This window comes from Callospermophilus lateralis, chromosome 5 (genome assembly GCF_048772815.1).
Source record: "Callospermophilus lateralis isolate mCalLat2 chromosome 5, mCalLat2.hap1, whole genome shotgun sequence".
NCBI lineage: Eukaryota > Metazoa > Chordata > Mammalia > Rodentia > Sciuridae > Callospermophilus > Callospermophilus lateralis.
In genome coordinates, this window is record NC_135309.1 from 24092485 (window position 1) to 24107239 (window position 14755).

Sequence of the window (14755 nt, forward strand, 5' to 3'; positions counted from 1 at the left end):
CTAAAGTATTGTTAGATATATCTGGAAGGTACTCAAGACCTTTCTGTAGATCACATGGGGAAAAGTCAACATGTTTTTGTGCTTCTATGTATTCTATTTAAGAGCGTACAACATGAGTCAGGAAAGTCAAATGAAAATTAGGTAAAATAATTATAGACATAGCCAAATCTATATGTGACTGAACTCCTTATGTGACCAGAAAACTCTTTAGAAATTAATATCAAGTAAAATAAAAACAAAGAACTTATCAAATAATTTTTTCAATGATATTTTCTTTATGCTAATCTTTCCATGTCCAGCATAAATGAAAGATGACAGATAAGTATAAATGTACACATAGGTTCATGTTGTCAAGGGGAAAATATGGAAAAGAGTTATACAAAATAGGATCATGAAATTATGATAATGATGAGTGCTATTAAAATCGTTGGAAATAGTTCAAAATAATAAAGGTGTAAAGTGTCTGATGATAAATCAATCATATTCAGTCCTTAAACAACCACACCCATTCAATGCTATATTTCTTATGTACAGATACATACAAGCATATGCATAAACATGCTCAAGTGCTATATTATATATTCTAACTGCTAGACAGCAGAACTGTTTTTACTAGGAATTTCCTACAATGTTGATATCCTGATGATAAGTATTGAAATAACAGATGTTTTGAAGTGATAATTCAGAAAGATGATTAGTATCAGAGGTATAAATGAGAAAAGCAGTATATTAAAGTAAGTAGTAAGCACATTGGATTAAGACTCTAAGTGCTCAGGTTTTAACTCTGATTTCCCTTGATAACAAGCTGCATGATTTTTAGGTACAATCCTGTAATCTCTCCGAATCTATTTTCTCATTCTTTCAATATCGAAATACCTACACAGTTGAATACATAGTTTTGGTGTGAAGATTGAATAAAATTGCAATGCCAAAAACACTTTGAGAAGCATTTGGTGGGTGTGTTAATTTAGTCAATGAATGTTTATTTAGCATTTTCTGGGTCCCAGCTAGGCACAATGCTAAGTCACAGTGATATAATAATGAACGAAGGTGAGTATGACCCTCATTGCTATACAAAATTACATATAAGAGGTTGTGAGGGAAATGGGAAAATAAACAAGGAGAGAAATGAATTACAGTAGATGGGGTAGAGAGAGAAGATGGGAGGGGAGGGGAGGGGGGATAGTAGAGGATAGGAAAGGTAGCAGAATACAACAGTTACTAATAGGGCATTATGTAAAATTGTGGATGTGTAACCGATGTGATTCTGCAATCTGTATTTGGGGTAAAAATGGTAGTTCATAACCCACTTGAATCTAATGTATGAATTATGATATGTCAAGAGCTTTGTAATGTTTTGAACAACCAATAAAAAAAGAAAAAAAGAAAAGAAGTATAAGGTGTGTAACTTGAATTTAGGGTCATAAAACCAAAACATTTCAGTGAAGTCCACCTTTATGTATATTTATAAAGCACAAAAAGAAAAAAAAGACTGGAATGGAGCAAATCATATTCCATGAATCTATTATTATGTCAAAACAAACCCTACAATTATGTATAACTATAACATACAAATAAAAACATTAAAAAATGCAACAAAAAAAATATGCTCCTTCTCTAGCATACCTCAGGGCGTTTCTTAGGGAAAACATATTTTTCCATAGATTGGGTAGGTAGGTAGGTAGGTGGATACAAATAGGTATAATTTTAAATATAGGTGTGCATAGACATATAAACACAAATTATTCTAATTAAATTCAGATAATTTTAAAGTATTCTGAAAGAATGTCCTTGAACTGAGATCTAAAAGATGAGGAAAAGTCATTCACGGGCAGATCTAGGAATGGCATCAAGGAAGATAAATCAAAACAAAGGATCTTACGTCAGAATAAATGTGTCATGTTTAAGAAAGAGAAGGTGGGCTATATCTGCAGCGGTGATGCAAATGATTATGGTACACAATGATGCTCTTGAGACAAGTGGGACCACATTTGAAGAGTCTTGCGTATTTCAGAAAGCCACTGACCTTTATTCTAATGCTGCAGGAAGCCTTTGGCTACTGAAGTAACATGATGTTACTTGCATTTTAGAAAGACAGAGGAAGCTATGTGGATAATGGATGGTAAGACTGTAATAAAAGAAGTGAAATGGAAAACAAAGAGGAAAGAATTGTAGTTGATATATGTTAACAATACCTATCACCACAATTTGTTTAATGTGGCACTGGAATGTTTTCACTGGAAATGTTTTCACTGGAAATGCTATTAATTAAGGAACTCAAAGAGTAATATTCACTAGACCAGGTTCCAGGGACCCATGACTTAGGAAGATCTATTGTCTCCTTTAAGCTACTCTATTAATCCATAGAGACAGACACCACATGGAGGCCAAATGGACTAATGTTAATAATCATAATAAAATTTATCTCAAAGTCCTACTTTAAAATGTTCTTGTTTGGAAAGTGAAAGTACCCTGGACTCCCACATAAACATCAATGTATACTTCAATGGATTGGGCAATGTTCTAGCACCTGGCCAACCTGCCTGGAGCAATGTTTTTTGCTCCCTGTTCTTTGTTTTTATTCTCTTAATGCCCTAGAATATGGGCATCTATTCCCTGATTGATATATAGAGCTACTTAATTTTGGCTCTAATACTCAGCTGCTAAGTTGGGATATGAGACAGATAGTGAAGCTTCAAGATGCCTCATCAATCCTGCCTTTTGTGTTTTTGAATTCTAAGAACACAGATGATATAAGCATCTCAAGGAAGAAAGGTCAATTTTATCATAGGCATTTATCCCATTTTCACTGAGAAATTTCTGCCTTCCCTCCTTACATTACAACATGAACAGTTTCTACTGGGAAAGGGCTAAACTTAACCTTGATGGATTTCTTTGGGTCTATATCAACCTTGACCTAAATTGTACAAGTTATTATAGTTTTAAAGCATTATGCTTTCTGATATAGTATTTTAGTGATATGAGAATTAAAATATAAAAATCTTGGAGGAATATTCTATCACTTTAGGTCTTTGTTTTCTGTTAAATTTTCCCACAAATAACAGTCTGTGATGTTTAGCAATGACATTCTTGTCTTAGGTACCACGCAGAGTTTTCCAAATACAGATTTTAGATTATGCCAGAAAAAAAAAAAGTCAATAGTATATATAAAAAAAAAAAAACTATTTTAAAGATCCCATGTTGGTACTAGAATCAAGATGGGAAATAGAAACTATTAAAAGGTCTAGAATAGATGCAGGAGAATAGAAACTATAGCCATTTATTGAGACTGGCCTTTAAACTTGAATGTAGTCTCAATGGATTTATTTTATCTCAAGAAATTCTTGGAAGCTGCTTTATACACAACAGAAATGGTGAGAGTAGAAAGTTTCATACACAAGCTAGAACATTCCTTTGGGTATCTAAGTTGGATATATTGCACAAGCTAGATTCATGAACTGGCTAGAGAGCTTGGCCAGGGAAGGTTAAAAAGGTGCTTTCTGTTCATTTTAACAGTTCTTCTTGGGTTTTTGGTAGTTGTCTTTTCTGTGAAACTCAACTGAATTATAAAATGTTTTGATATAGTATTTTTGTGAAAATGGGTTGAATTTGCCAAAGTCTGAGAAGCTGCTCTACAACCTACATTAAAATACAGTAGTTTCAAAAAGAAGGATGCTTGTGAGTTGAATTTTAAAACAGAATACTGAAGGCTATTTTCTGGTATAATAATAATAATGATAATAATAATAATAATAATAATAATAACAACAACAACAACAACAACAACAACTATAATAACAACAAGAAAAAGGGATTGGATAACCCAAAAATGTCTATATCTTATTTTTACAGATATTATAAGTGGAATTCTTTTATTTTATTTAACAGTAACATAGTATGACAGAAATATCCTTGTCCTATCTATTTTTGAAATTCTGGCTTTTTAATATAAGCAGAAAATGCATGTTTTAAGCTTAGTTAAACATGAATATGAGGTGCTGAGATTGTGGCTCAGTGGTAGAGTGTTTGCCTGGCACGTGTGAGGCCCTGGGTTCAATTCTCAGCACCACATACAAATAAATAAATTAAATACAGGTCCATAAATGACTAAAAAAATTTTAAAAAATGAATATGATTCTTCCTTCTGATCTCAATATCATATGGGATGCAAAATAATAATTAAAAATGTTTTAATGACATTTTATAAACTGGAAGTAGACTAAATTTCAGTTTTAAAAAGTATAAAGCTGTATTTCTTTCCCAATTCTCTAGTGACCCAAGTTTTACAAATTTGCAAAAAATAAACATAAAGATTAAAAAAATTCTCAAAAGTTAATCTTTCAGCACTCTCAACTTTCCATTTTTTTTAACCTTTTTTAAAATAAAGAAACACAACCCAAGGTCAAGACTAATTACCTAAAAAGAAAAAAAGGCATTTGCCAGCTGCAGAGAATTTTCAACTGCTTTGACTCATTTTAGGAGTTGCGGGACCTTGTGGTTTAAAATGGAGGTTTCTTCCAATAATTGGGCTAAAGATTAGGACAAAAGGTTTTATTAGAGTATAAATAATCCAAGATAAGGTAAATTATAAAGAGAATATCTGTTTGGAGGCATAGATTATTTTTTTTAAATAATATTTTAGTTCTAAAATGCTTTGAGAGGAAATTTCAGCTGCAAATGTTCTTCTTACACTTTCAATTAACTGCTTAGATTTCAATTGCTCTAGAGCCTTCTCCCAATTATTTGTTTAGATTTGCTTAAGCAAAATCTAAAACAAAAACAATCAAAACAGTCAAATCTATAACACTTACAGCACACACACAAAAAGAAAACTGTAAATATCACGAAGTGTACAGTAGGGTGAGTTCCATTCTCTACTTCCAATCCTATCCACTTCCTTATCCACTTGGCCACCCATCCCTCTGGGTCTGTTACACATTCATCTCTCTTTCCCTGACCATCTTCATCATCAACATGGTTTGATGATAACAACTTTGAAAGGCATCCATTGTTCTATACATCATTTACTAAAATCAAATTTAAAATTGAATTTAGCAGTAAATGACAGTTTTTCCAGGAACTACCATAAACAGGGATGGAGTCTGGGGAAAGTTCTTCTGCAATCCCTACAAGTCCATCCTATTTGTGTTCCACCTAAAACTGGATGATTTTTTTTCCTAATTTGTTTTTAGAGAAGTGAAATGAATTTGGTTATAGAAGAACATGTCTTTTGAGAGCTAGATGAGGGAGACTGAGCTCATGCACAGGAGGAAGGGGAACTCTTAGCTTTGTGACATGACCTGGACGATGACAGAACTCACCCTGGCTCACCCAGGATTCTGGCACATCTTCAACTATAGCTGGTACATACAGAAGGTTAAAGAAAAAGGAAAGGACGTCATTGGAATGGTCTTATTTGTCCTCGACGACCTGCAGTGTTTCTTCAGGATTAAGCTTTGGGTGTGTTTATGATTACCTTTTCCTATTCCCAAAGTGTGGGAGGAACCCATATGAAAGTGAAATAAATTCACCTAGATGTGTGCAGTTCAGCAGAAGTATTATTTAATTTTTCATGAAGCTAGAGCATATACAGGCTTCCTCTATTTATTATAATCACAAGTAATAGGAGGAAACTTGGGACAATGAGTTCACTCAGAGAAATTTTGGTTTGGTCATGATTGAAAGTAAAAAGAGAAGTCTTTGCCCTCCTGTCTATCTGTCCTAACGGGATGGATTCCTCTGCTTTATGGTTTCATCTGTTTCTCTCCAAGACCTCAACCCCTCTCAATTTGCCTTATTCAGACTCCTTACTTCTAACTTTTGGTTTCTCTCCTTTTTTCCTGAACTTTTACTTTTTCATCTTCCCATTTTTCTGACTTCTACTCAGCTATCTCATTCTTCTACAAGCTGACCTTGTTTTAGACAAGATTTTTCAAAAACAGTTTTCAGCTCCTCGTTGCAAAAAGAAAGCAGCCCTTCATATCTTGTCACCAAAGAAGAATATAATAAATGAGAGTGAATTAATCAATGATCCACAATCCCAATTGGTGTTTTCTGGCTACTGATGATTTTAATTAGAGTTTATTTAAAATTTTCTTCATTTACTTTGTGCTTAAAATATAAACCTGGTTGAGTTTTCTCTTTAGATTTTCCTAGTATATTAAAAATTTAAAATTCCACATAATCTAATCTGTTTTAACTCTCCCACCTTAAAAAAAAGAGAAAGAAAGAAAAAAGAAAAGAAAGAAAAGAAATCCTGCACTGGGGTTGTGGAGCCGTGGTAGAGCACTTGCCTCGCACACGTGAGGCACTGAGTTCGATCCTCAGCACCATGTTAAAATAAATAAAGTGAAGGTACTGTGTCCATCTACAACTAAAACAAAAATAAAAAAAAAAAACTTTCCAGGATATCTCTTTTTATGTTATCCTTCTATTTTCTCCTTCATAGGCTGTCTCTTGACACTGAAAAAAAAATAGCCTTTTCCAATACTGTTGCAATATCTGCCAGCTGATTTCTATTATCTGAATCCACCCCGTTACGTACTTAGGTCCTGGTTTGTACCCACAGTGTACATCCCTAAGGAGCAATGCTACACTTCTGATGCAGTGTGTTTCTAGAAATCGAGTCATGATGAATTTGCACATACAACAATAATTTCTTATAATATTCTGGAGTCTAGGGTTATCATATTTTCTGAGGATTTTCAGAACAAAATATCCATGCTTTTTGAAGAGTTTTGTTATTTTTATAAAAATCAGACTTTTGTCATAATAAAGAAGGCAGACGGCAAGATGAGGTTGTCCTAGCTGTGATCATGAATCAACTGAAGGGAATCTTTTACCCTCTTAGTAACTAATGATAATTATTCAAGTATATAATATTTTGGGGTTTTTTTTTCATCTGAAAGCCAATGACTCATGTCAAAAAGTAAAAGGAAGGAGATTCTTTTTGCAACAGAAATTTATCAGAATCCATGTCATACTTAAATTGACAGAAATGCATGGCAATCTAAGGAATTAGAAATATATTCCAAAACAGTAATGTTAAAGATGAATTAATGTAGTCATTTCTGGAAGCAAATCTCCTAGTGTTGCAAGTCCTGAAAATTAGCTTTTCAATCTATGCTTAGCCTGGTTTACAACTCCACAAATCCATGGTTCTCCATGGTCTAGGTATACATATAACGAAATGGTTCCTGCTCAGACTATATTTGAATACTGAATTAGTGCATACAGTTATTAAAGAGTCACATACAGTTAAATGAATATTAACAATCATGGCTTGTTATTTATATTTAGAGCTATCATACAACTATGCAGCTGATCACTGAAGAAGGTGATTGTATAAACAAAAAATTGTCCAACAAACTGAAAACTACACACAAATCTTTCAGAGGATATTCGTGTGCACACATTAAAATATTAAACAGAACTTCCTGAAGTAGGATGAAAGGAAAGTCTTTATAAATGTTATAAAATTCTGCTCATTTTGTAGGGAGTGATATGCATCAGGAATGAGATTCAGTGAAGGAATATACACATTTTTATGAACTTTCATAAGTCTTACTTTTTAAAAACTTACATCAGTAACCCTTTCCTTAGTTCTGTATATACCTCCTCTATCTGCAGTCTTTATAATTTACTTCATATTTTCTGCATCAAGAGAAATTTCCTTGGAGCCAATGCTGATGTTATGTATTCGTAGACATTATATCAACATATGTACACAATCATGCTCTCTCATTTTGTGATACCCCAGGTCCAGTTGTTTTTCTTTATGAAGACAGGGTCTCCTTATATTCCACAGTCTGGCCTCAAATTACTGGGCTCAAGGGACCCTATTGCCTCAGCCATCAGATCAGATGAGACTACAGGCACCTTCACCTGAGTCTAGCAACTTTAGGATTTTTTAAAAAATATTTTTCTTAGTTGTAGATGGACACAATACCTTTATTTTATTTATTTTTATGTGGTGCTGAGGATAGAACCCAGTGCCTTACTCATGGGAGATGAGCACTCTACCACTGAACCACAACCCCAGCCCCTAAGATGTTTTTTTTTTTTTCAACTGAATGAAAACTAAGGGAAGAAGAAGTCTGATGAAATTTGTATAGCATGTCCTAAATATGAACATTTGATATAGATAAGAATGGACACCTGGTAAGACCTTTGACATACATTTTAGTTGTGAATTTAAAAAGCAGTTTCTCTTAAACTTCTAAGACAGTAATGACATTTAGCTGCTTGAAAATAGACCCATGATGCACATCTCTGTGATTACACTACACAAAATATTTTTAAAATGATTCTAAATCCATGCCACTCTATTTGGTTGTAAAATCAGTGCTTGACTCTTAAGCTTCTTACTCACTGTTTATCTTTGCTAATTGCAGAAGAGGTGTCTTTCTTATTATTGCCATTTAGTTACTATTTAAATATTACTATTAGTCTCTACAGGTGCTTTGGAAAAGGTGCCATATCAGCTAAAGCTGGGAATCAAAGACTCTAATATTGTTGTCCTGTTTGACTTCAAAAGAGATAATTAATATTCTTGCTTTACATGTTTTACTCTAAGATCAATATTCTGACTTGGTTTCAGTAATTTTTGTTTAACCAAGTATAATAGTTTGATTATTTTATTCATATAGATGTATAATTTTTGGAACTATTAATTCTTATTGTTATACATATTTATGTATAGTAATAAGTTTTACTTTTTCCTTAGCAGAAATTCTTCAGTATGACTAATGAATTGATATTCAAAAAAAAAAAAAAATCACTACAGAAAATTAGGGTGTAAGTTCAAATGTATGGTTAAAAATACACTACCATTTATCTCATTCACCTTTGATCCTAGAGGTGATGGTAATCTAGCATAGAATAGTGGATCAATATATATAAACGTTTAAAATGACAGATTCAGTGTATCCTGTATGAATTCAATGCAGACTTGGCAAAAACAGGTGAGGTTGATGTAGGTTTTAAACTGGAAAGGACAGTGTCCTTCCCATTGCTTTCCCTGTATGATCAAATTATAAGAAAACATTGTGTTTGCCAAATAGATGTAGTATCTCTTTCACATCATTATGAGAACTTTGCATCTTTTGATTCATAAAGTTAGGTGGACACAACTATCATAGGGAATTGAATTAACACTGAGCAATCTATTAACATGGGATTAATCATTAAACAACATGGTACCATTCTCATTATTTTAACACTTAAAGGGAAAACAAGGCTATCATCATAAAGATTTTCATATTATTCTTTAAAATAAAAAAAAAAATACAGTAACACAACCCACCTCCCAAGCCTGGTCTCAGGCGATTGTCATAGCCATCTAAGAGTCGGTCCAAAATCCTAGTGAAGACTGTGGTGTTGTCTTTAAGTTCATCTTGCAGTGAGGGCTGTCCGAAGCTGGAAGTAGCATAAAGATAAGCAGTGTCTCAGTTAGATACACGTTTCCCCTGGAACTTCTTTCTGATTAAGATTTTCCTAGGTTTTCCTACTTTTCTTTCTATTGAATCTTTGAAAATTCCTCCTGCTAATTTTTTTTTTTTTTTCAGAACTGGGGATTGAACCAAATGCTTCATGCATACTAGGCAAGCACTCTACCACTGAGCTACATTCCCAGCCCTGATAATTTTTTTTCTAAATATGGAAGGGAGAAGAGAGGAAATGAATACTACCTCCTTACTTTCTGAATTCTCAGCATATATATTATGTCGTAATGTGTATCTTCTCTGAGCAAGCAAAAATATTCACACATGTTAGAAAAACACTGGGAAACTTCTCAAATTAAAATGTGTGTGTGCGTGAGAAAGGGAGCAAGAGAGCAAGGCAGTAAAAGATATTTATAAAAATGGTTTTGTTTTTAATTTAACATGTAGCAAAACCCTAAGTTTTACCTATCATTTTTTCTTCCAGATCCTAAGGATCTGTTTTGATTTTTTTCATGTTCTTTTCAGATATTTAGATGAGACGAAGATAAAAATATGCTTACATTAATTATATTTTAACTAATGTTTAAAATTTCATTCATCTTAAGATTTATGCTCCAATTTAAAAAAAAGTATCTGATCAGTTACCTAATTGAATTTTTGTCATTGCTGACCTTAGACATGAAAGAGTCCTTGAAAAAGAGAAAGTTCAATAGTCTTAATTTATGGTTTATAAAGTGTGGCATAGCTTTAGTGTTTAAGAAGACAGCAATTTGTAAGCAAAGCTCATTCTAGAACCCAGCTTTGTTCAACTTTTAAGCAAAACTTTATCTCCATGTTTTTGTATAGAAATAATTATTTCTACTTTAATCGTACTGTTTGAGGATGTAGGTTGTATCTCATCTCATTATCAGTCTTTGATTTTCAACCACGTCTTGACCACAATTCATATACTGTTTCTTTTATCAACTGCATTACTGTCTATGCTCCTTGAATCATATTTTATGTAATGATTAGCATGACATTTCCAAAATCCTTTGAGAGAAGCATTTTCGATCTTAAGATGGGTCACACTCACTGATAAATTTCAATGATAGCTCTGACCTTGAGTAAAAAAATAAATGAATATAGGGTATAAACTAAGGAACTCTACAAATTTCTTTCATATGTCCTACTTAATACACTTTTTATTTCACTCTTGTGTGTTCTTATTACTAATAAGTATTAACATTTTAAAGAAGAATTTATTTGACAGTAGCAAGAAATACAAAGTATCATTTTGAAAACACTGTTTTGCAGGTAATTGATTTTGTATTAACCAAATGCAAAGGCCTTTTTTTCCTGAAAGTTTTATTTTAATAAAGTTATTAAAAATGAAAAGCTATCCAGAATATTAAATATGTTAAGTGTGTTCTCATGAAACAACTTTTTTATTCTGCTAAATTCAACATTAATATCACACAGATTGAGGGCTTTACTCTTTTTCAGTAAAATTAAACATCTTTTTTTTTAAATCAAATTTTCAATGAATTCTGTATCTTCCAGTATGTCTCATTGACAGATGGCAAGAAATAGTTTTCTGAATGCAATTATTTACAAAAACTCATTGTCACAAAACTGACTGCTATGCTTGCATCTTTCAAGGGTATTGGAAGGTCATCTTGATAAAGATGGAAAAGAAATGTAAGCACACCTTAAGCTGTAATGAGCTCCTGATAGACAGCTCTAAAGAAGAAAGTAATAAAATAGCAAGGAGGAAACAGTGAGATGGGATGACAACACAGAGTGCAGTTAAGTTGTTTGCACAAACCTTAGAATAAGAGCTGTCTATTACCTTTACCTGCATTCCCTAAGTTTTTTACAGCTCATATACAATTCAGGAAATGTTTTTCTCTCTCGTTTTGTCTTATAAGTGTTTTCACCAATTTCTTGCATTGAAGTGCAAATACCAAAGGAGATCTCCCCTTGTCCCAAGAACATTAGCTCCCCTGTCCCTTTTAGGGTAGAAATCTCTCTTTTGTGTGATTTCTTTTCTAATCAGGCGCTTCATCTTTGCTTCTAATTGAGTATGACAAACTGTAATTGTCAAGGTAAAACCTTAGAAAAAATATCAAAATTATTTATCTGGTAATAAATTATCCATGCCACCACTGTGTTTCCTAAACAGAACGTATATTTTGAAGAGAAATGTCAGTTACAGTACCTGATTTTGATTCCATATGAAGCACTATAGAATAAAACACTGTGCACTAACTCCATCTACAGGTCATTACAATAGTAACACTTCATATAATTTTTCAAAAGCAATGAAGATCATTTAACTTCTCAAATTAAGAGTATCTGACAGTAATGTATGTCTTGTTCATCTGGTAGTCATATATACTATACAAAATGCCTAAAAAATAATAATAGACAACTTCTCAATTAGAAAACATTCCTCTAAATTCACAGATCTTTCCAGGTTACTCTGTTTCTCTCTTTCACTACTAAAGATTCACTTTCCGTTACATTTGAAGAAACTCAGGTTTTTAGATCTAGTTTAATAAGTTCTTATGGGCTACAGGAATAAAGTACACAAGAAATATTCAAGCAAACAAAAAATCACTCTCAAGTATTTGGTCATATAATTTTACTATAATATCTTATAGTCTTGATTGGATCATTAATCATATTTTGAATATGCTTAAACATTAATATTTCCTTTAACTTTTATATAAAATAGTTATGCTTAATTAGATAATTTTGATTTTACGTAATGTTTGTAAATATTTATTTAGTATAATCCACCTTTATTGGTTATATAAATATAGTTTTGAAACATAGTATGCACATGTATTCATAGAGGCATGATTTTCAAATTAAAAATATTATGTTAAACTTTCCACTTTTATATATTCACAAATTATCCTATGATCCTTAAATTGGCTAAAATTTTTCTTTTTGGAAAATCAGCGTGCATGGTATGCAGACATTAATTGGGGGAACTTTTTCTATGAATTAGGAAACCACATGTTTTTTTCAGTTACAACCGAATAGTGAAAAGTTCAATCCAGGACTCAAATGTTAAATTAATACATTTCTTAACAAAGTCTTAGTAAGTGTATTCTAACTGACATGCAAATAAGATGTTTATTTTTCCTTACTATTCTTTAGTCTTAGCTGGAATTTTATTGCACTTAAGTTGTTTTTATTTTATTTTTTTTAATTCCCTTAGTCATGAATTCATCCATGGACAATTGTCTTCCCCCTAATGGAATAAATGAAAAGTTACAGAAATTCTCATGCAGATTTAAAATAAAGTGTCCCCACCTTCTTCCAGTCAATGTGCTCAGAAGGAGGGTCCAGGCCCAAAGATAGTCAGAGAGACCTGGACTTCTCTTCATCGCGGACTTGAGCAGCTGAAAAGTAGAATAAGTAGAGATCAATGTGTCTTGCAAGAAACATCAGGTTATAACCACTAGGGCTGACTGAGGCAGTTCAGATGAATGCTTTGAAGTCAGGAAATGACCTCACTGGAATATGACACCTCATTGGAAGCAATGGAAACCTGGACCATCCATTCTCCACTTTTCTTTCCATTTCTCCATTCAGAAATCTATCAGTACCTTAATTTCTCCTGTAAAAGAATACAAGTTGAAATGCTTTCAGGTGACAATATTGCTCAACATAAAAACTGTGAGTTGTTCTCCCTGGGCTTTTTAAATTTCTATTAAAATTTGATTTATTCTCTTCTTGTTGTTTTGCATGAGAAAATTTGACCTTTCTGATTTGAGTCCCCATGACTGAACTCCACATTGAAAAATTTAAGCTTCTGTTATTAATAGGGAGAAAAATGTTTGGGGTGGAATGTGGATAGTTAACCTGCTCTGCTGACTGAATTCATCTCTGAATTCTAGATAGTACCTTGATTTTAGAAGCAACTGTATTTATCTCTTTATAAAGCCCATTGGAAACACACTGTTGAATGCCAAAGTCGTGCTTCTATTCTGTGTCTGTGATTGCCTTGTTAAATAAGCTCACAAATGTTTCTGTGAAGCTAAAGGACACACTTTATAGTCAAGCCATGTACTGATCTCTCTCACATACCAACCACACACACACAAATGCACACAAACATGCCCACACATATCTTTTAATCCCTTTCCAATTCTGCCAGGTTGCTGCTGAAAAATGTTTCATTCCAAACAGATGGAAGTGGAGTGCTTTGCCTTGCATGAAAAGGGGGATCTTTTTTCCCTGTTAGGTAAAGTGCAATCCATCACTATTGATTGTTGAATTTAGACCTGGTAGTGGGATGCTGGAGGAATGGAGGAGTGCAGAAGGCTTAGAGAATTAAAAATATACATAACCTATTTATGGAGTGCATTAAAGAAATTCAGTGCACTACCTGGTTAAGGAACAGATAGTCACATTTTATTTCAGTGAACTGTCATTAATTCCAGCAATAATATGAGAAATGTTAGAAGTATGTTAGCACTTCCCTCCATCTCTACTCTTCAGTAGGATCCGGTGATTAATGAATTGCAAGTATTTTAAAGCATATTTTTTCATTACCCAGTCTATAGTTTAATGTAGTATACCTTTAATTATAGCTACAAAATGCTTTCCACACTCTTGGGGATCATTTAAATCAGTAAAAACCATTATAAACAGGCATGTAAGCAGTGAAATATAATTAATGTGTTTGGAGTGAAATGATGTAGAGATAAGAACTGTGAGCCACATCATAGCTTTTACTTAATTTAGTGCCTGGTTTTGACACAGATGAGTAGAATGTGACAAGAAATCTTGTATAAACATTATTATGTTAAAATATTGCATCTAAATGGCACGATTATTATTCACCCTTTCATTAATCTTCAGCATCTGTTAGGAAGGGAAAAACAACTTCTCTTAGCCCTATTAATTTTCTTTGATCTTTATAAAAAGGGGGAATTCCTGAAGGAATAAACACAAAAACAAAACAAAACCCCAAGGCAAGACACCATAGCTTTTTGCTTTCCTCTGGTATTTTTTTAAAACAGAAAAACAACGCTTCAGTTGTTGGATAAGAAAGTTTCCTGCAAATACAAACATAATAGTTTAAAAGAAACGCTAAACTGCCTCCTTAGCCCTTTCCACCTCCAACCTTCCCCTTCCAGACAGACACTCCAAACACCCTTAATATCCCCGGCCACCCATTTCAAATAACAAGTTGAGTTTCTCATGTTCAGAATGGGAGAGACCCCTACACCAGAGGGCATTTTAGCAGCGTCCACTAGAAAGGAGAAAAGAGGCAATTTTTCATCCAGAATTAAGCGTGCCTTTTCCTGAGA

At 33.1% G+C, this 14755-nt stretch overlaps 1 protein-coding gene across 1 annotated transcript in view; it reads right to left on the reverse strand.

Moving 5' to 3' along the window:
• Gabra1 (gamma-aminobutyric acid type A receptor subunit alpha1) overlaps window positions 1–12823 on the reverse strand; it is a 50204-nt gene extending 37381 nt beyond the window's left edge. Inside the window, exons 1-2 of the mRNA XM_076855700.2 lie at window positions 12750–12823; window positions 9305–9417 (exon numbers count right to left, since the gene is read on the reverse strand). Of these exons, the coding sequence (XP_076711815.1) occupies window positions 9305–9417; window positions 12750–12823 (187 nt within the window). The remainder of the gene's footprint in view (window positions 1–9304; window positions 9418–12749) is intronic.
• Between the last annotated feature and the right edge of the window lie 1932 nt (window positions 12824–14755).